Source organism: Pinus tabuliformis, chromosome 9, assembly GCF_031772625.1.
Source record: "Pinus tabuliformis cultivar Carrire ecotype Pingquan chromosome 9, CPIR1, whole genome shotgun sequence".
Classification (NCBI taxonomy): Eukaryota; Viridiplantae; Streptophyta; class Pinopsida; order Pinales; family Pinaceae; genus Pinus; species Pinus tabuliformis.
Window position 1 is genome coordinate 1,581,925,914 of NC_142307.1, and position 22,941 is coordinate 1,581,948,854.

At 31.4% G+C, this 22,941-nt stretch overlaps 1 protein-coding gene across 1 annotated transcript in view; it reads left to right on the forward strand.

The window, feature by feature from the left end:
• The first annotated feature begins 6,276 nt into the window (after window positions 1-6,276).
• LOC149154742 (fumarate hydratase 1, mitochondrial-like) overlaps window positions 6,277-22,941 on the forward strand; it is a 182,106-nt gene continuing 165,441 nt past the window's right edge. The window contains exons 1-3 of the mRNA XM_089439505.1: window positions 6,277-6,413; window positions 12,310-12,427; window positions 13,065-13,214. Of these exons, the coding sequence (XP_089295631.1) occupies window positions 6,286-6,413; window positions 12,310-12,427; window positions 13,065-13,214 (396 nt within the window). The 5' untranslated portion in view covers window positions 6,277-6,285. The remainder of the gene's footprint in view (window positions 6,414-12,309; window positions 12,428-13,064; window positions 13,215-22,941) is intronic.

A 22,941-nucleotide genomic window follows, 5' to 3' on the forward strand; every position in this document is an offset into this window, starting at 1 on the left:
CAAGGATGTCAAAGATGATGCATAACTAGATGAAAATTCCAACTAAAATCTAGGTGCAAAATGAGATCCAAATGTGGACCCAAAATGTGGCAAAAAAAAGGATGCAAATTTAGAAGCCAAAAAAGATGAAAAATTAGATACCAAAAAGGATGCAAATTTGGACATAAAAAATGGTGCAAAATTGGACACAAAAGAAGAAAAAATGGCGCAAAAATGGGCATAAAAATGACTCAAATTTGGATGCAAATTGAGATGCAACATTGGATGTAAAATGATGCAACAAATCATTCAAAACTTGGTGCAAAAACAAATGCAAAAGTAGACGAAAAAATGGCTCAAAAATGAACGTAAAAATAGACACAAAATGGGATGCAAAGGTGGATGCAACATATGGTTCAACATAGGATGCAAATTTAGATGCTCAAAAGGATGCAAAATTGGATGCAAGAAATAGTGTTAAAAATGATGCTAAAATGGATGCAACAAATGATGCAAAATTAAATGCAAAATATGGTGCAAAATAGGATGCAAAAAAGGGAGATAAATAAAACGCAAAAGTGCATGCAAAAAATGGTGCAAAAATGCATGCAAAATTTGGCACTAAATCAGATTCAACATATGGTGCAAAATTGGATGGAAAAGATGGTGTAAAAAAAGGCACAAAAATTGGCACAAAAATACATGTAAAAATAAGTACAAAATTAGAGGCAAAAGATGGCATAAGACCAGATGCAAAAACTGGCACAAACTGGATGTAAAAAAGGCACTAAATAAGATGTCAAAGATGGTGTAAAAATCGATGCAAATTATGACACAAAAATAGAAGCAAAGAATGCCACAAAAGAGAAGCAAAAAATGATGCAAAAAAATGGCACAAAACTAGAAGCAAAACCTGTTGTAAAACCAAATGAAAATCTTGGTACAAAATATGATGCAAAAAAGGATGGAAAATTTGGCGTAAAAAAGATGCAAAATTTGGTGCAAAAAAGGACACTTTAAAAATTGTACAATAGAGCCAGATTTAGCGCTAGGCTGCTCATCCCAATTGAGAAAAAAATGCACTAGAATCTGGTGCTAAATCTGGCACAAATTGCCTGTTTTGTTGTAGTGTTCGTTGATGACTATGAGTGAGATTAAACACTTCAATATAGTATTTTTTCTTTCTTCCTAGCTCCTTATCCTAAGTATGCTTGTGGAACTCATCCATAACAAAATATTTTACTCTTTGTTGTTTATGAGACACGTGTTCAAGCATATACCCCATTTACTAAACCATTTGTTATTTTGTTGCATCCAAGTTTTTTTATTTTTTATTTTTTATTTTTTATTGCACAATCTGTCATTAAAGACAACTTTAGGCCATCTACCCTCTTCCATTTGCTCAATTTTTTTAAATACCTTATGACTCACACCATAGCAATTGCTTCAATAGGAGTAGCCCATGATTCACTTAACAAGATAGCATAAGGAACTGCACTTTTAATCTTGAATTTGTTTGTAATCAAACAATTCTGAATTTTTTCAATTTGTTTCCACTGCATGTCGGATATACTACTAGCCCATAGTTCATAACCATAGAGAATCACCAAAATCACTAGAAGCCCAAAAAGAGTTTGAGTGGTTTTCCAGTCCCATAACTCTACCTCTCTACACTTGCTTTGAAAAGCATAAAATTCTTTCCAACCCCCCAAAGTTCTTTACTTTCTACAACCATCCCAACTTAGATTTTTGTTGAAGTCAATTCTGAGGTATTTGTAATCCACAACTTCTTCCAGAATGTTGCCTTCAAAGTAGAACTTATGATGGTTATGTTTTCTTTTTTAGAGAAAACCACTATTTTCGTTTTGCTGATATTGACTTGCATCCCCACACTTCTACAAAAATGCTCAAGGGATAGTAAGTGCTTTTGCAAACCAAGAGTCGATTTAGCAATCAGAATAAGGTTACCTACATACAAAAGAAGCCTTATATAACAAACTTACCCAAATAGATACCATCACCCCCTTGCGAATTTAACCACTCCTCAAGCTTGTCGATATATAAACCAAAAAGGGTAGGAGACAATGGGAAACCTTGCTTTACCCCGATATCACTTCTAAAACTTTCAGAAATGCTTGATGAAGTTCTAATTTTGACTTTCACCTCTTTATACAGCCTATGCTAAACTGCGCTCAAATGTTTAGGAACCCCAAATTCCTCCTTTTTGTGCCAAAACTTATCCCTAGGAACCGTGTCAAACACTTTTTTGAAATCAACAAAGCAACAAAAGGCTTTTTACTTTTTCTCTCAAACTTTTTCAATGATGTGCCTTAAAGTTATACAATGATCAACTTTGGAATGTTTAGGTCTAAAACCTGCTTGCCCTTTAGCATGCTTATCTCTTTCTTCTGCCCACTTGCTAATTTTATTTTCTAGCATGCTTCCAAATAGCTTTGCAAACAAAGGGTTTATCATGATGGTCCTATAATTGGAAGGATTATTGGCGTCACCGCTCTTGAAAAGAGGTATTACTAGACTAGTTGTCCAATTTGTGGGGAGCCCCTATTTTATGATGTTGTTGAAATTTTTTTTAATGTGAGGTGCAAAGATCTTTGAGCCCCACTTCGAGTTTAGCTAAGTCTTTTTCTTTTCCAACACCCAACTTCTTGATACCCATTTGTACCTCTTGCACTGTGAAGAGTTCAGTATCAATGTTGACCAAGGGGGGAGGGTCAACCTTGTGATAGTCAAACCATTTAGAAGTTGTAATACTATTTCCAATTTGTATCTATATATATCATCAATGCTCTATATATCACATTGCAAAATTAAATTATAATTTAAAAAAAAAATACCATTATAACTATATGTATTATTTTTTTCTCAATCTGTCTACTTCTATTATTGTACAAAAAGATTCAAAATGTTACAGCAAGGCCATGGCCTTGAAAATCTTGCCATGAGATTGACAATTAGCACACCTGAACACCTTCCAAAAATGGTGGACTTCCATCTGTTACATCTTCTCCTAAGACTCTAAATATTGCGAAACAGACAAGTTGATACAAACAACTATTGCACTGTTGGGCAGCGCTGAACATGGACAAATAGACATAGATCCATACCATCGACACAAAGACATATAGACACATACTATGACCTGACACAGGCAGAATTGCGAGTTCCAAAAACAGAGTAATGCGCCTACTTCTTAGGCTGCCGAGAGCAGAGTGCCATCCAAGATCAGTCGTCATCCGTAGTGTAGGGTTCCTCCACTACCCTGCACCCAAATTGCAAAGAGTCTTCTGAGTCTGAGCGAAGGACCACCGAGCCGGTTGGGACTCCCAGAGCAGGCTCGCTTGGACCATCAGGGGCGGCTTGAGTCGCCAAGGAGGAACTTCCCGTGACCGAGCGTTGAGTGTCAATTGAAGGTGCTGTCCCTGGTTCTGGCGGTATTGCCTGATGAGCTGCTGCCTGGCCGCTGAAATTTGCACAATTTTCTATAGTGACTGAGACCAAGAAAGTGGAATTGGCAAGAGTGCAGGGGATTCGATAGCGGACTGTTGGATGCGCCGCATGCCCACAGTCAACCAGCCTTCCACGCCCATGACCTCTGCCTCTTCCAGCTCGGGAAACTTGAGGGAGATTTTGCTCAGGTGCCAACTCGACCGAGGAGGAGGGAGAGATGGGGGCAGACCTCTGTGAGGTGGCGCGCCCACGGGAGCCTCCACGTCTGCTACCCATTCTTGGACGCTCTCTCGGCATTATAGAGTACAATGGATTAACCAGCGCACAAATGCACAGAGGGGAGCAACTAACCGGCACGTGAGCGCGATGAACTGGAGCTAAAGTCCTGTGAGACACTCTCGAGCCTGAGACGGAGACAGACTTGGGCACAGAGAGTGAATGCCCCTAAGCTACCAACAACGCCTCAGAGGGGTGCGAAGTGGCAGCAAAGGGATGCGAGGAGGCCGCCGAGGAATGCCAAGAAACTGCAGAGGAATGCGAGGAGGTCGCTGGAGCACAGACATTATGAAGCGCCATTGCACAATTTACCAGGAGGTAGATGGAGGAATAAACAAGCCACATTAATAACCTTGCGTGAGACCAGCTCATTTGATCTGCACGGTTCCTCGTGGCGCGCATGGGCTGACACCTGCCCATGTGAAGCGCCACCTTCGTACCCCTACTCTGATCGAACACCCGCATCCGGGAATAACTATATGTATTATTAAGGTTTAATAAAATTAAAAATAAAAATATCTCTATATAAATAAATGTGAAATTTATATAAATATAAATAGTATTATTAAGAATCAACGTAGATCCATTTTAGATAAACTTTACCAAAAACCTAGAGGAATTAAATTTCTCAATGCTCAAATTTAATTAAAAAAAATTTACAGTTAGAGAGATTTGATTTCTTTAAACACTTTATAAATATAAATATAAAATTAAAATAAAATATATTTATCTACTCTAATTAATTAAATCCCTCTTCTGTCCTGATACAGATCTATTGCATGTATCCGGAGTTAAAATTCTATATGAACGGATGGCCATTTAGTTTCAAATTTGAAATCTTATTGTTCTGAAAAGAGTGGAATAGAATCACCTGTTCTAAGTGTAATAATCACACGTTTACAACTTATTGGATGTCCTATCATTGACACTCTCTTTCCTCCTTTTTCAGGGAGGCGATAGCTGTTCATAGCTATTACTTTAACATCGAAGAAATTTTCAATCCAATTTTTAATCTTTGTTTTGTTCGATTGCGAATCGACGTTAAAAGTATATTGGTTCCTTTCCAATAGACAAATACTTTTCTCCGTAAGTACTGGATATTTCACTTCATCCATAAATTTTTTCCCTCCTTTTCTCCTTTTTTTCTCGTAAAGCCTGTAGCTATTATTATATCCGATCATATACCAATTTTATACAGATATATCATAGTTTAGGTATGGAAGTTATACACGAACGTAATGCTCACAACTTTCCTTTGGATCTAACCGCTATAAAATAATAATACTAAAATCTGATTTTCCTTTGGCACCACGAGAGGAGAATTGAGTAACCATCATTTACACACCATAACGTTTTTGCTTGCAAACCATTCTTTGCTTTTTAATCACAGCAATAAAATAAGCAGGGATGTTTTTGTCACATTAATTTTATAAAATTTTGGGACGTCCAAGTTGGGGTTGGGTGGTTCTTCACCTTTTATTTTAAATAATAAAATAAATAAATTTTAAAAATGGATTGTTTTGTTGGATGAAATGTTTATTAATATAGATTTTAAAATATTTTTGAAATTTTATAAAATTATTATATTTTTAAGTTAAATTTATATTATATTTGGACCATTTAAAAAGGAATAAATATTGTTTTTTTCTTAAAAAAAATCTATATTTTATAAAAGTATTACCCAATGACGGTAGGATCTATAGAAATGGGAATGATTTCTATGATTTATTATGAATAATTTTTTATTATTTAAATATAAAAAATAATTAAAAACTCATAAAGGAAAAGAAAAAATCTCATCTTTCTAATTTTTAATTATCATATTGGTTTGCAAATCATTAAACAACTCTTTTACAATTAATTGGTCAACTCCGCGGGTTTTACAAATCACGCGATTGGGCATCGATACCGCTATATAAATATGGCGTTCTACCTTTCCGGGAAGCACAATATATTGAAGAATTTGATGCCCGCTCTATAGTTTAGTGGGCTCTTCTTCACTGGCTGCCTGGTCTGTGGTGCCAAATATCTTTGACTACCATCCAGATCGGTGTGCATGCCTGAGAAGAAAAACCGTACTTTAAATACTATAGTTTCTACAGAAAACTGAATTTGGGACCACGTGAATACAGGGAATTAAGACTGCTGATATATGATAAGGGTTGTGAATATCTGGATATAAGGAAATTCCCAACTGAAAGACGCATCTGTTGATTCTAGATTGTGAGAATATTTTGGAATTTGAGAATTAAAAAAAAAATCAAATAATTAATATTGTTATTAGTTTTTTTACTCTCTATTTCTATATTTGATATTAATCTTGTTTTTACTTCTTAGTCTTGAGAGTTTTTTAATAGATTTTGTATTTTGAAACAGAACAAAGCGCTGCTTCTTTATATTAATAAAGAAGTAATACCTATATCCTAGAACACTTATCTTTTCAAGCTTGCAGTCACACATTCTGACTATGGAGAGTTCGAGTTTTTAGTATAATTGTTAATCTATTTGTTTCAAAGTATCTTTAACTCATATTATTATCATTGCTGCAGGTAGTGTGATATAATGGCAACTTTTTCACCATATAACAAATCACATTCAGCAGCTTTGAGAGAGGAGAGGAGCAGATCACTTTGCACAGCTTTCAGGGAGGAGAGGGACACATTTGGTCCCATCAACGTACCTGCAGACAAGTATGTAACGGCTCCAAGTATTTTAGATTCTTGACAATTCCAAATGTTGGGTTTGTGCGTTTCCTCTTTTCTGTGCATCATCAAGATTTTAATATAAAGTGATGTAGCATACTGTATTAATCTAATTAAGTATTTATAATTTGATTAAGAATGTCACATGTATTATTGTATTATTATTGATCAGAGTCTATTATCAACTAACGGAATTATAGACCAGTTCATGTAATTTCCAGATCTATTGAAATACAAATATTTCAATCCGATTAGGTATGTGGATAAGGTCATTTTTTTAGTGAATGCGATCATGAGTCAGAATATTGGAAATTCTCGCGCACATAATGAATCCACCTGGATATCTTTTTCGTCTAATAAGTATGATGAGAAGTATAATTCTATTCCTGATCTTATAATAGAAGATCATTAGATAATGGAAAATAAAAAAACTAAATATAACTTTTGTATCTGAGAAGATAAAGGTATAAAAGGTTGATCTATTATGCTCGAGCATACACTTATTCGAGTCATATTTATATAGTTGTGTTAGTTATAAGATATTTGTTTTGTTTATTGGTTATTTTATTTATATAGTTGTATTAGTTGTAAGATATTTATTTTATTTTTGGAAATCTAATTAGGTTGATCTCAACTTGTCATGTTTATTAGTTAAGTTGTAAAATATTTACTTTTGATTTATATAATTAAATTAGTTGTAAGATATTTGTTTTATTTTTAAAAATCTAATTAAGTTGGTTTTATTTTGTAAAATTTATTAGCCATTTTATTTATATAACTACAGTTTTGTAAAATATCTGCTTTATTTTTCGAAAAGTTTTAAATAAACTAAAATACCAAATTTTACAAGAAAGTCCTGGTAATGAGGAGAGTTGGGTTATAGGGTTGTTAAGTCAAAGAACTTTCCTCACTTCATCTAATGTAATTTTGTCTACTCTCATCACAGTAAACATCATCATCCAGAGAATTTAAATATGTGTAGTATTATTACAGTAGACATCATCATTTTGCCAGTATAATGCGTAACTTTATCTGTCTGTCATCAAAATTGCATTGAAATTTTGTTTATGTTAACCAAAATAATTTTTTTAAAGAAATCTAAAAATTAAATAATTATACACAACATTTAATAATGATGATGATGGTTAATGTCCGCTGAGACCAAACATTGGTCTATCGGACCTAAAGAAACAAATTATTTACTTTGATTTAAGATTTTATTCCTATGCTCAAAAAACTTGGAGAGAAGCCTCCCGAGCTCACTATAACTTTGACATTGTAAAAGGCTAGGAAGGTCAGTGTTGTAACAAAGATTGTGAAACTGAGATCTAATGTGGTTGTACGGGGGTCACTCTAAGAGGAAGTGGTTTTCATCCTTGATGTTCCTATTCTCACATATATGGCACATCCTTTCCATCCATGGCGTTTTAGGAACTGCCCAACGACCTATTTCACTACGGAGCTCATGAGAATTCGTCCTAATCTTTGCTATATTAATTTTCTTCTTTGAGCTAGTTAAAATAGAGAGATACTTTTGATATTCTAGGGTGGGGTTGATGACCTTCTTATAATAACTTAATTTTCTTTTAGCCGCTAAATCTTTCTCACACAACATTTTTTCTTTGAACTTAGAAGTAACAATATCTTTAATGTTATTTATGTTTTGCAATGCATCATTCTCATTGATCTCCCAATAGTTTAACCAAGCCCTTGTGTCTTTATGCCACCCCCAATTGAGCCTTAGGTGGTTTTGGCTGGAATTTAAAGCTAGCTTAGGAAGTCTATGATCATCTATGTTATTGAGTTTGTGCTTGTACAACAGAAACCTAATCATAACTAGGCTCTCAATAGGGGAAATACCTGCTTCTATGAAGAGAATAAGATAGGGTGTATTACTTTTAATTTTCAGTTATAAGTTATAAAACGCTTCTGGATTTGCTCAATCTTTCTCCATGATTCTTTGCTTCTATGAGGAGAATAAGATAGGGTGTATTACTTTTAATTTTCAGGTTATAAGTTATAAAATGCTTCTGGATTTGTTCAATCTTTCTCCATAATTCTTTGGAGATGCTGCAACCCCAAACCTCACAGTCATATAAAATAACAGGAGTGACTAAAGTTTCAAAGAGGAACTTCATTTTATCCCATAAACTCATAAAAAAAATTGCACGTGAAGAGATTAGATACTTTTACTTTTAAATTCATATTAAATCCATATTTAAAATAAATTTATACTAATTTTACAAACAATCATCATGACCCAAAAAAATCTATGGATGAAAAAAAGACTTTACCTTTGACTTATTCCACCTGGAATAGTTGTTTTTATCAACTAGATAACCATGGTTAAACTAGTGGCAGGCAAATATGATATATTGACTCAAGGTTTTTGCAAAATACTTCTAAAATGTTGGGGCATTGCTATTTATAGGAAATCTGTGAGCCCTGGTGAGAAAAGAGAGCGCATCATTCCTTTGATATTATTCCTCGAATCAAGCGTGTTAGTTCTGTGTTGTATTCATGCCCGGAATTAATCATGTAATAATTTTTAGCTATATAAAAAAAAAAATAATGAATTTTAATTTTTTTTGTTATTTAAAATGTATTTAGAAATGTATAAATAGATTTAGTGTACTGACAAATATATGATTATATATAACAATAAAATTAATAAGAACATCAGTTTATTTCATATAGATTATTTGGTTTAAATAGGTTTATTTCTAGTTTATGAGAGATTTTTCGGCGTAAATCACATGATATTTCATTTTTCGACGTTTTCAAACCAACCAAACCAACCAGTGTGGTTCATCATCAAGGCAAGTTGAATGAACAGATCAGGCAAAACAAGTTAAATAGATAGAGCAGACCTCCAACGGCTAGATTTGACCAGTTAGTTAGGACAGGGAAATAACCATTATTAATAAGATAAGTTACCCCTTTTAGTTATAAAATGGACCCTTTTATTTTATTTTTATTTATTTTTTACCATTTTAAATATGTATTAACTAAATTTAATAGCTAGTTAATAAAGATTTTATATCTAAAAATTAGAGTATTAGGTATAAAAGTAATTAAATATATAAAAAATATAAGTCAAAGGGTTGTTTCATACCCTTATTTATAAATAAATATTAAAATAAATCAATTATAAACTAGTTTAATTTTAGAATAATAATTAATTTATAAAAGTTAAAAAATATAGAGTAATTTAAGGATATTATAATAATGATATTATAAATATATATAAAATAAAATAATTCAAATTAATGGTAAGTGATCCAAGCTACCCTGGTTAGTTATAAAATGGACCCCTTATAAATATGTATTAAAATAAAATAAATTAACTCAATTTAAACCTTAGTTAATAAAGATCTAAAAATAGAGTATTAGTTATAAAAGTAATTAAATATATATATAAAATATAAGTCAAAGGGCTCTTTCATACCCTTCTTTATAAATAGATATTAAAATAAATCAATTATAAACTAGTTTAATTTTAGAATAATAATTAATTTATAAAAGTTAAATAAATATAGAGTAATTTAAGGGTATTAAAATAATGATATTATAAATATATATAAAATAAAATAATTCAGATTAATGGTAAGTGATCTAAGTTATTAAATTTGAATATTAGAGTTGTTAGTTATAAAAGTTATAAATAAGAATAATTAGTTATATTTATATTGAAAAGCCAACAATATGTTTATTTCTAATTATATTTCAGTTTCACATTTTATAAGTTAAAATTAAAATGAAAACTATTTCAATTATCTAAGAAACATCTAAACTTAACAACTTCACATAATTTTAATAACCTTAATAACCTAAGATTAATCTAATTAAAAAAATAAAAATATCAGCAAGTTAAAGTTCATTCTAATTATTTTAAAGTCTACTGATGGAATTAATAATAACATCTAACTCTGGGGATTTATACTGATTATTTTAAACTTCACAATGATAGCATCTAACTCTTGGGATTCAGACTGATTATTTTAAATGTATTTAGAAAGGTATAAATAGATTTAGTGTACTGACAAATTTATGATTATATATAACAATAAAATTAATATGAACATCAATTTATTTCATATAGATTATTTGGTTTAAATAGGTTTATTTCTAATTATATTTCAGTTTCACATTTTATAAGTTAAAATTAAAATGAAAACTATTTCAATTATCCAAGAAACATCTAAACTTAACAACTTCACATAATTTTAATAACCTTAATAACCTAAGATTAATCTAATTAAAAAAATAAAAATATCAGCAAGTTAAAGTTCATTCTAATTATTTTAAAGTCTACTGACGGAATTAATAATAACATCTAGCTCTGGGGATTTATACTGATTATTTTAAACTTCACATTGATAGCATCTAACTCTTGGGATTCAGATTGATTATTTTAAATGTATTTAGAAAGGTATAAATAGATTTAGTGTACTGACAAATTTATGATTATATATAACAATACAATTAATATGAACATCAATTTATTTCATATAGATTATTTGGTTTTTCACATTTTATAAGTTAAAATTAAAATGAAAACTATTTCAATTATCCAAGAAACATCTAAACTTAACAACTTCACATAATTTTAATAACCTTAATAACCTAAGATTAATCTAATTAAAAAAATAAAAATATCAGCAAGTTAAAGTTCATTCTAATTATTTTAAAGTCTACTGACGGAATTAATAATAACATCTAACTCTGGGGATTTATACTGATTATTTTAAACTTCACATTGATAGCATCTAACTCTTGGGATTCAGATTGATTATTTTAAATGTATTTAGAAAGGTATAAATAGATTTAGTGTACTGGCAAATTTATGATTATATATAACAAGAAAATTAATATGAACATCAATTTATTTCATATAGATTATTTGGTTTAAATAGGTTTATTTCTAATTATATTTCAGTTTCACATTTTATAAGTTAAAATTAAAATGAAAACTATTTCAATTATCCAAGAAACATCTAAACTTAACAACTTCACATAATTTTAATAACCTTAATAACCTAAGATTAATCTAATTAAAAAAAAACAAAAATATCAGCAAGTTAAAGTTCATTCTATTAATAACATATACTTGCTCTTTGGAATATTCAAATTATGGTATTACAATAGGTGAGAGAGATATTGATTGATTTATTTGTTATTAAAATAATTAATAATTTTATTATTAAAGAAAATTATTATAAATTTATATTTTATAAAAAAATTAAATGTTTTATTAAATTAAATTAAAATTAAAATTTGTATAAAAAATTATAATCTCAATTTTTATAAAAAATAATTTTATAATTTGAGTAATATTGATAGTTAAAAATATGTGTTTTGTTTTTAAAAAGTAGAAATTCAATTTTTAAAAAATATGGAATAGCTATATCTAAAATTTTATAGACTTCTCTATACAAACAACTACACAAAGTTAAAATATTAACATTCAATAATAATAAAATTCTACCTATTACTAATTTTCTCAATACAATTTGTACAAAATAAATAAATAAATATTTTATATAAAGTAAATAATTAAAAATAATAATAATGATTTTTAAATAATTTGAAATGATTTCCTAACTACTTTAAATAACCTTGTTAATCTATATATTAGCAATTTCTATGTGCTTATAATGTTATGGAATTATTTTTCCATGTGCATGTGTTATGTATAGAAAGATGATTTCCTAGTAATGGTCTTTTGGCCATCATACCTCTTCTGCAATACCTTGCTTACATTGTTCAGTATATTTTGGAAATCTTAAAATGCTGATTAGTGGATAAGAAACTTCTTTTTTAATAACGAAGTATGGAAAATGTTTCTAATCTCTATTTGCTTTGGACTGCTACTTTTTGGCAGATTATGGGGCGCTCAGACTCAACGATCACTGAAGAACTTTGAAATTGGCGGAGAACGTGAGAAGATGCCCGACCAAATTATACAATCATTTGGTGTTCTGAAAAAATGTGCTGCTAAGGTGGATTTAATAACTTATTTTATTTTTAATTCTAGTTTATTTAAGAGAATAATATAGATTTACCTAATTTTATATATTTTTTTAAAAATAGATTAATATGAATTTTGAGATATACACAGTTGATTTTATATATTTGATTTTGACTTATTAGCCAGAATGATTTATTTATATAATTACGTTTTTAAGTATGTTTAATGATTATTATCTAAATTATAATAGATTATAACACTATGGTTTATATGGTGTACTGATAAATTGTTTTGGTAACTAATTTTTTATAATTTCATAATATTTTTTTTTCCTTTATAATTAAAAGTAAATAGTATTGGAGTGAGTTTTTTTTGAGGTTTTTGTTTTTTAAGTAAAGAAGTTAAAATATTTTTATGAATAAAACAAAAGTTTGAGGTATTAAAATGGAAGATCATCTTTGATTCCAAATTCACATATATTATCTTTTCTGAACAAACATTTTACATTGATTAATTTATTTTTATTTTTATTCCATTCAAAGTTATATGTTTTGTGCATAATTATTATTATTTTTTTTCATGTACAAGATATGTAATTATTTTCTATTTAATTTGTTTGAGATAAATCACTATTATAATCTCTAAATGTTTAATTTTTTCCATTGTAGGTTAATATGGATTATGGTCTTGATGCAACTATTGGGAAAGCAATAATGCAAGCTGCTCAAGAAGTAGCTGAAGGAAAGTTGAATAGTCATTTCCCCTTGGTTATTTGGCAAACTGGCAGTGGAACTCAAAGTAACATGAATGCTAATGAGGTCAGTGAAAAAGAGAAAGCCAAACATAAATCAAGGGTTAAGAGTTTTCATACTTCTTATTTTTTTATTTTAGGATAAATGAATGAAAATATTTGTTTTATTTGGTGCAAAAATATTAGAAGAATTGCTTCTCAATTTCATTGTTGGTGACACTAGTTATATTAGTTATATTTGTCATGGCAACATATATATATTTTTAAGATCAAGAAAGTGGAAAATGTAGTTTTCTAAATGTTTTAAATATTTTACACAAAGGAATGTTGTTATGTTGGTCTAAAGGACTTTTTTTTTAAGTTTCCAAAAGCTATTAGGAAATTTTTCTATCATATGTCAAATTGATATTTCTATACCTAAAAGTGTAATGTTTGATTTCAAGTTGCACATTTCTATAGTTATGCATTGCCTCATATAGTAGGTCTTGAAGTATAGAATTATATAGGTAGTTTTCTTGTTAAGGGAAATGACCTATAAGTATTATCGGGGTTGTCACACCTAGAATATAAGGCATCTAAACCATATGTACCATAGGAGATTTAGTACATTGAGAATAAAATCATAATAGGTAGGATCCTTTTACAATGTTATTAGTCATTTGTATCTAAAGTACAAGTCTTCCAAAATTTATACCCACAACTATCCTTGCATTGTCATCAACCAAATTCAATATATATTCTTACTAATTTCAATGATGCTAGTATGACTCCACCAATTGGTTATACTAAAGACATATTATGGCTAAAAATTAAAATAGAGGGGAATTTTTTCCAACTTAATGGTTATCCAAGAGGGTACCCTAGAAAACCTACAAATTTGGGTATTTCTAATCAAATTCAACTTACTCCTCATATGGCTTCCTCTTTCAAGAGGCCTCTCCATTAATATTTTGCTTCATGATTTTTATTCTCCAAAGGTACTTCACATTCTCCTCAAGGATTGCCTCAAGTTCAACAATTATCTTACTATATTCATTTCTGAAAGGGATCTATGTTTGAGTAAACATCTCACTTTCCAATTTCTTTTTGAAACTTGACACATGAAAGACATTATGAAGTCTTCCCTTGATGGGAATGTCTAGTGTATAAGTCACTCAACCCACCTTTTCTCAAACTCTATATGGTACATAGAGATTGGGTTGAAAACTATTGTTACCTTGTAGCCATAACATCGTCAATTTCAGGGTTGTAGCAAGACAAACACCATATCTCCAATCTCAAAGTTTCATTCTAACTAGTGTTTATCAACATGTTGTGTTCCATTTGTTGAACATGTTATACTTTAGAATGTTAAAGGTGTTATACCTTTTTCACTAGCATGTCATTTGTAAAATAAATTTTAACATTTTGAATGACACAAAGCTTAGGTGATATGGGTTCATAGTGATACAATGCTTTAAGGTACAAGTCATTTTGGTGGCAGAGTAATGTGTAATATTATACCAATATTCTGTTGAATGAGACTACCTCATCCCTCTAATTTTCTTATCTCTTGTTTACATTTAGAAATATCCTTCCAAGCACTTATTAACCATGGGAGCTTTACCTTGTTGACCAATATCTTGTCATGTTCATTTATAAAGAGGTCTTTTAAATTGTGAAAAATAGAGTCAATAAATTGTAGACCTATTAGGGGGGAAATGTTCGGTGTGGGGGGTTATAGGTATTGGGGGGTATAAAAAGGGGTTTTCGATAAAAATATGGGATATAAGTTAAAAATACGAGTTAATTTTATGAGAGAGATGCATTCGGATGGAGTTCCAACAAAAGGATTTTGAGAGTTTTTTTATCAATATCAAGTGAAATTCTAGAGATATTGTTTAATATTCCAAGAACACAGTTGACATATGTTGAACAAGTAGATACCCCATGCCATTAAATACCTTTCTTCCCCCCACCCACCCCCCCATGCCATTAAATACCTTTATTTCCCCTTTTTTGAGTGTGATGGGAAATTATCATATTGAAAATGACCCATGATAGTTTGAAAAGTTCTTACCAAAAGTGACATATGAAATTGAGATCCTTGTCAGTAATGATGTAATAATGGAGTCCATGGAGCTTATAGAGAAATTCTTACAAAATAAATCAATAGCCCCCAAATGTTATAAACTTGGAAACCAAAACAATTAAATGAACATGCTTTGTTAAAGAATCAACTGCCATAAAAATAACATCCTTTCCTTTAGAGAGTGTCAAAAGTATGATGAAGTCCATACATTCCTCTTCCCACTTTTCATTGGGAATATCTTTAGGTTGGAGAAGGCCCAAATAAGGAAAATTTTCCAACTTATTGTTTGGACATGTGTCACATTATGCTACAAATTTCTCAATATCATGTTTAATTGTTCAATTGAAGGTAGGACACATTCTTGTAATTTTTTTCAAAACCTTCATGATTGACATTAAGAGAGATGTGCATATGGTAAGGAGATTGATATGCAATGGGAAGGTGATGATGTAAAATGATACCATTTTTAAAGAGGATGTCACCATTCTTGATAGTCCAAGGATGGCTCTTCTTGCCATCAATTATGCCAAAAGGAAAAGTTGAATTGTATTAGAATCCATTATGCACATTGTGAGGAGTTGGTATACCAAAGAATGTTCACTAATTGATATGGAGTTGAAGGTGGGTGGTTTGTCATGCTAAGATAAAGCATATACAAAAATATCATGTTTATATTTTATAGATAATTTCAAATTCATATGCCACTTGATGACTATCTAGGAGGAATTGATGCCACTTGGACACAAACTGAAATATAGCCAACATTCCTCTTTTTTATGTGGATTGCATCATTCCTAGCCATTCAAATTCCTTCTTTAAAACACAATGGATATATCATCTTATAAGAGTTCTACAACATTTACAAAGCCCCATTAGATTATGTTTATGTCCTAAGATGTTGATAGGGTAGAATTTAGTTGTGTTAGGATGGAAGCCCAAACACATATCCTATTTCTTATTAAGAATTTTAAAAATACTATGGGATCAACCAAAATGAGTAGGGATTATTTTTCAATGTTGGCATAAAACTTCAAGGTATGAAGATAAACTAATCTATTCATTGATAAAATAAAGACTAAGGTTATATTATTTTTAGTGGTGGAGGGGGTTAGTGATGTGTCCTATATTTATTATCTAATTGTTTAAGGAAATTTTCCTCCTTACGTTTAGATTTAGAGTCGTAAAATAATTCAAAGTATGTAAAGGTGTTCCTTAAACTAGGGTATATAGTATTTACTTCAAAGGTTTAAGGTTGAAAGACCAAGTTTTTGAATAAGATAAGGATTTCAAATTGTGACAGTCTAAATTTTCCCTCTTGCTTTTCCCTTCTATTATATGAATATCTATTTTACTACAACCAAGTACCTTTCTTTTCAATATATTCATATTTCTAAACTTGTATTTAATATGTATATTTTTCATACTATATTTATAGAGAGTTTGGGATTTTACTCAAAATCTTGCAACTTCTCAATATATATATATATATATATATATATATATAGAACATGTGCATTAGTTGAACACCATAGTTATCATTATAGTTATGTTCTGCCCCTTTAGTTAACTCATCTATAAACTCTTAGAAAAATCATTTTGGGTTTTTAGTAATTTATATCTTATGGTATGTGTGGGATAACTCATCGAAGTGTTGTAGGCCATATTTAACTTGTCCTCTTTCATGTAGATGTGTTGGAACTTGAAAGCTAACATGATTTTGTTTAATGATGGATGATTTAAAGCGGATCCATGAGATTTTTGTGTCGCTGATGAGTTTGAAGGGTTACTCTCTATTCACTAAGGGTTTACATCATCCTCTTCCTCCTCATATACTTTGAGGTTGTCAACAAAAGTATCTAACTCAATTTTCATGGTATATTTGTATAGGTTTTATAAATGTAGTGATTGCTTGATTTCTTATGCAAACTTTGAGAATCTTTCATCCAACTCTTTTTTCATCACATTTTTGGATTCCCTTGTTGAGAAATGTAACTAGTTTTGATCTTCATGATTTTTTTACTCATTTGAATATGTATCCTATGTAACAAAAAAGAAAATAAAAGAAAAAGTTATTATTATTAAAGCATGGATTTCATTCTCATTATTGATGGCCTTCTAGGTAAAATCATGTTCTTCGTGCTTCTAGGGTGTGTTACGTCTTAGGATTTATTGTCATGAGTCAAAGGAGTCAACATCATGTTTGTAAGACCCTTCTGGGCAAAATATATTTGTAAAAGAATTATTCTTTAGTCTAGAAATTCCTTGAAGCTCCAAAAGTACAAGTCGGCCCTGGGAACATCAAGTTAGCCTAAAGAAGGGAATTTGACCCCTTGGGAAGGTTATATAAAGAAGCGGTTCAACCTCATTTGGGACACACTAACTCCTCAAGTTCGATATCACAAGAAGAAATTTGATTTGTAGCTGGGAGAAGTAAAAACGAGAGTGAAGGTCTAGGAGAAGAAAAAAGGACGAAAAAATCTTTTTTTTAGGATCTATATTTCTCACACTTGTAAAACTATAGGGTTTCTGGGCTGCAGGAAGAGGTCAAAATTGTAGGACCGAGTTGCAGTAGGATGAACTACATCATCTTGTAGTTGGAAGGAAGGATACTCAATATAGACCTCGTTGAACTTAGGAGGAGTTGTCTTGCTCCAATGTCTCAAGAGGAGGTTGACCTAGGGTTTCCTTGGAACCTACAAGACTAAAATTATAGGGTCAAATTTTTAGGTTGAGTAGTAGTATCAAAGTTGGTAGGTCGAAGTTGCAATATGTAGCAATTTGGTGCAGAATTAAGGAAAAACTTGAAGAAGGTATGACTTGGTACTAGGAGAAGGACTTGGTCTAGGGTTTGGGACTTTGTATCTCATTTGAAACAGATTCTAAGAAGAGAAGAGGTTTTGGGTATTCCCCTTGGAGGGGTTTTGCCCTAGCTAAGAGCCTAATATTTGTGTTCTCTATTGTCGTTATTTTTGTTCTTGATATTGTTTGATGGAAAGATATAACTAAATAACATAAAGAATATGAATAAGATTGCCAAGAAAATATCAAGGTTAAGGAAAATAAGATTAATAGCTGCCACTTTCCATTTTCCAACATGGTATCAGAGCCAAGGTAAACAAGGAAGTTAGCTGGAAGGACACTAGAAGGAGTTACTAGTCAAGGGGAAGGAAAAAGGAAGCTCTTCAAGACGAAGTAAATTGTTAAGAAGAATCACTTGAGAAAATACTCAAGGAATGAGTGTTTCTGCAAGGAGAACAAGACTACATCAAGCTTGCAAAAAAGGAAGATCTAAAAGGAATACTTCAAGAAGATTGTTGATCTCTCTCTCTAGAAGAATATCTGTTCGGAAGGCATCTTTTGAAGAAGGCATCAAGGATATTGGAAGTTGTTGTTGGAAGAATCCCAAGAAACATCATTCAAAGACATTGTTGAAGGCTCTTTAAGGATCTTGAAGGCATCAAGAAGGTTGAAGGCATCATCAAGGAAAATCTTGGTCATCAAGTAAGTATCATAATATTACATAATGTTTGAGTCTTCAAGTCATATGGGTTCTTTCTGAAAGGAGAGAAATAAGCTCGTTGGGGCGTCAAATTATCTAGCATGGAAGAAAAGAATTGACTTGATACTCATAGAACAAGAAGTAGTGGAATATGTTACTAGGGAAATCATTGAAACAAGCAAGGACAAGACATAATAACTAGAAAAGTACAAGAAAGGGGAAGAAAGGGCTCAAAGGATCACATTTGAATCAATTAAGTATTCTCTTGCTCCATTTGTTGCAAACATTAAGACTTCCAAGGCCATGTATGAAAAGCTAGTGAATTTGTACTATGTAAGTACAATAAGACAAAATATCTCTTTGCAAAACAACTTATATAGAATGAAGAAATTTAAGGATGAGGATGTTGCATTCTTTCTCATGAGAGTCTCTCAACTAAGAGACCATCTACAAGGACTCGGGGAACCAATTATGGATTCAAAAAATAATCATCTGTGTACTAAATACAATGCCACCAGAATGGAACATATTTGCAACAAGCATCTACTCTAAGAAGGATTCATCTCCCTTTGATGAGTTGTGGGCTCAGTGCATATTGGAAGAATCATGGAGCAAGGTCAAAGATGATATTGGATCATATGATAAATATCAAGCCTTTCTAGACCGAATCAAGAAGTTGAAGAAGGGAAATTTTGGTAAGTCCAAGAAGAAATACATGTCCAATGTTCAATGCTTAAAGTTGAATGAGTTTTGACACTTTAAAAGGGATTTTCCAAAACAAAACAATAAGATAAAGGAAAGGAGTGAATCTCATGTAGCCTAAGCGGTGGGAGAACCTGAGAAGAAGGAAAATAAGGAAGAAGTGAAGGATCTTTACTACCGAAGAATGTTCACTGCCTACCAAGTTATTTATAGGGATTAATATTTCTTTTAGGATAGTATGTTTTGCATAGCATCATAGAAATAAGCATATGATAGCAACATTCTAGAATTTACATGATTAAGTTACTTTATAGAGATCATCTAGATATATTAATAGATAGACCATTTTGCATATTAATCATCTAGGAATTATCTAACATTATGTTAGAGGAATTCATCTTAGTTAGGTGGTCCATCATCGTGATCCTGGAAGGACCAAAATTATGAAAAATTCTTGGAAGAAGAACTATGACAAAGGTTAGTAGACATTCCATGTAATGTGGAATCAATACTGGTAAAGGGATAAAAGAATGCAATGAGTCAATATGCAATCTCTTTTTGAGATATATGAATAGCTAGATGATCAGATGAAATCATAGGAATGAATTTTGGATATAAAACTTTGGATAATATTCATATGCATAGAATCCTATGGAAATAAAATTGGTCATAAAAATATGCTTAAGTATATGAAAATAATAGGATTTGACTTACTTAAGGATGTATAAAAGATTAAGAGTTTATTTAGAATATGTAAGATAATGATTAAAATCTAGTATAGTCTCTGGAAGAAAAGTTGTAACTTGGTAATCAAGTTCGATCCTTGGGTGCTCTGACACATGAAGGAAGATTCATATGGAGATGGACCATGAGGATGTTGATGGGAAGAGAAGGTCGTCATAATGAGGTAAGAATATTTTATTTATAGTTTGGTTATCTAGTTAATATATTGTCTTGCTACCCGAAAGGATGTTTTAGGAATTCATGATGACAATTGAGGCAAGTTAAACTAATCCCAAGAATGTTGAGGAAATCTCAACATATGGTACCTGGAAACTATGAAGTCAAGATGTAGACATCTTGGGATTAAAAGGTAGCAGTGCGAGAAGATAACCTAATAGTCAAAGGAAGATCAATTTCAAGAAGAAGTTATGATCAATTTGAATTTTGGAAAGGCTCAATGTAATGCCTTCATATCGAATAAGAAAGTGATGAGCAAGAAGATTGGCCTAGAACTTGTCACAAGAATGAAGAGAGAAGGTGGATACATAATACCTTGAAAGAAATAAATCTTGATGATGCAAAGGAAAGAGGGATCCGAGAAGCTATGAAGAATTGGTAGCTAATACTCTTATGAAGACAAGTTGTAAGGCTTGTGATGATGACTTCCCAAATAGAAAGGAATTCTAGATCTCCTCTGATTTTGAGAGGGAGTAAAGGAGTCTCCTTGTATAGGAGCAAGGTTCTATTCTCAAGATTAAAGGAGAATAGGGATGTCCTCTCTGGTTCAGAGGGAATGATGTTGGACATCACATGTGATTTATCCTCTTTAGGAGATGAAGAGAGATTGACAGAGGACTGGATAATCATTTGTGGTTTCCTTGAGGATACAACATCCAACAAATGAAAGGTACCGACACTCTTTGAGGATGTGACAAGTATCCAAGAGAAGAGTGGTCAAAGAGGACCAATATTATTTGAGGACTCGGGATTGGAGATCCAAGATAAGAATAGTCCTAAAAGGATATACCTTGTAGACATCCAGATGGGGTATGTACCTTTTAGAGGTAGTTTGGTATCACATTTAAAGCCTCCCAACATGGTGCTCTTAATTAAAGTGAAGCTTTTTCAGTTAGGCCTCACGGAAAGTGCTGGTCATAATGATGATGCTTACAATATGACTTATCGATCTGGATTTTATTATAAGAACTCTTCAGTTTGAGATATGATGTTTTATTGGTTGTACAATTATGGATACATCCTTAGTTAAGAGGGAGCATTGAGAAATGTAACTAGTTTCAGTCTTCATAATTGTTGTACTCATTTCAATATGTATCCTATGTTACAACAAAAAATAAAATAAAATAAAAAGTTATTATTATTAAAGCATGGGTTTCATGCTCATTATTTATGGTATTCTAGGTAAAAGAATATTATTTGTTATTCTATGGATTATTAGGTCTTAGGATTTATTGTCATGAATCAAAGGAATCAACATCATATTTATAATACCCTTCTGGGAAAAATATATTTGTAAAAAGAATTATTTTCTAGTCTAGAAAGTCTTGGAAGCTCCAAAAGTACAAGTCATCCCCGGGAACATCAAGTCACCTAAAGAAGGGAATTCAACCCCTTGAGAAGACTATATAAAGAAGCAGTTCGAACTCATTTGGGACACACTCACTCCTCAAGTTTGATGTCACAAGAAGAAGTTTGATCTGTGGCTGGGAGAAGCAAAAAAGGAGAGAGAAGATCTAGGAGAATAAAGAAGGACAAAAATATCTTGTTTTAGGCTCTATCTCTCTCACACATGCAAAATTCTAGGGTTTATGGGCTGCAGGAAGAGGTCGAAATTGCAGGATTGAGTTGCAGTAAGATGAAGTGCAACATATTTTAGCTGGAAGGAAGGATACTCGATCTAGACCTCGTTGACCCTAGGATGAGTTTTCTTGATCCAACAATGTCTCAAGAGGAGATTGATCTAGGGTTTCCTTGGAAGCTACAAGATCAAAATTGTAGGGTTGAGGTTGCAGGTTGAGTAGCAGTATCGAACCTGGCAAGTCGAAATTGCAGTGTGGAGCAATTTGGTGTAGAATCAAGGAAGAACTTGAAGAAGACTTGACTTGGTACTAGGAGAAGGACTTGGTCTAGGGTTTGGGTATTTGTATCTCATTTCAAGGAGATTCTAAGAAGAGAAGTGTTTTCAAGTTTTCCCCTTGGAGGGTTTTTTCCCTAGCTGAGAGCCTAATATGTGTCCTCTATTGTAGTTGTTATTGTTATTGATATTATTTGATGGAAAGATCTAAATAAAGAACATAAATAAGATAAATAATATTGACAAGAAAATATCAAGGTCTAGGAAAATAAGATTAACATTTCCCACTTTCCATTGTCCAACACCCCCCCGTAAACAATTTTTTAAAACCATTCAAGAAAAATGAAAATCAATTGATGTTGACACACTAACATGCAATTTTCCTTTTCTAAAAAATGGAACTAATATTGCAATGATTGAAGTAAATAAAACAAAATAAAAATAATATAAATTTAAAACCAATAGTAGAGAGAATAATTGCGGCTAAAATATATATGTAACATAATACTCACATGGCTATCAAAAATCAATGTATGCAAACCCTACTCCCTCTTTGAATTGAATAAAAAACTAAATGCTTATATCTTACCCTAATACTTCTTATACATTAGAAGAAGAAGGGACTCAAGGTTCAAAAATATAAGCCCAATCCTAAACTAGATCCAATTCCAAAATAAAATTAAACTCTAGATCTAATTTCTCTCAGG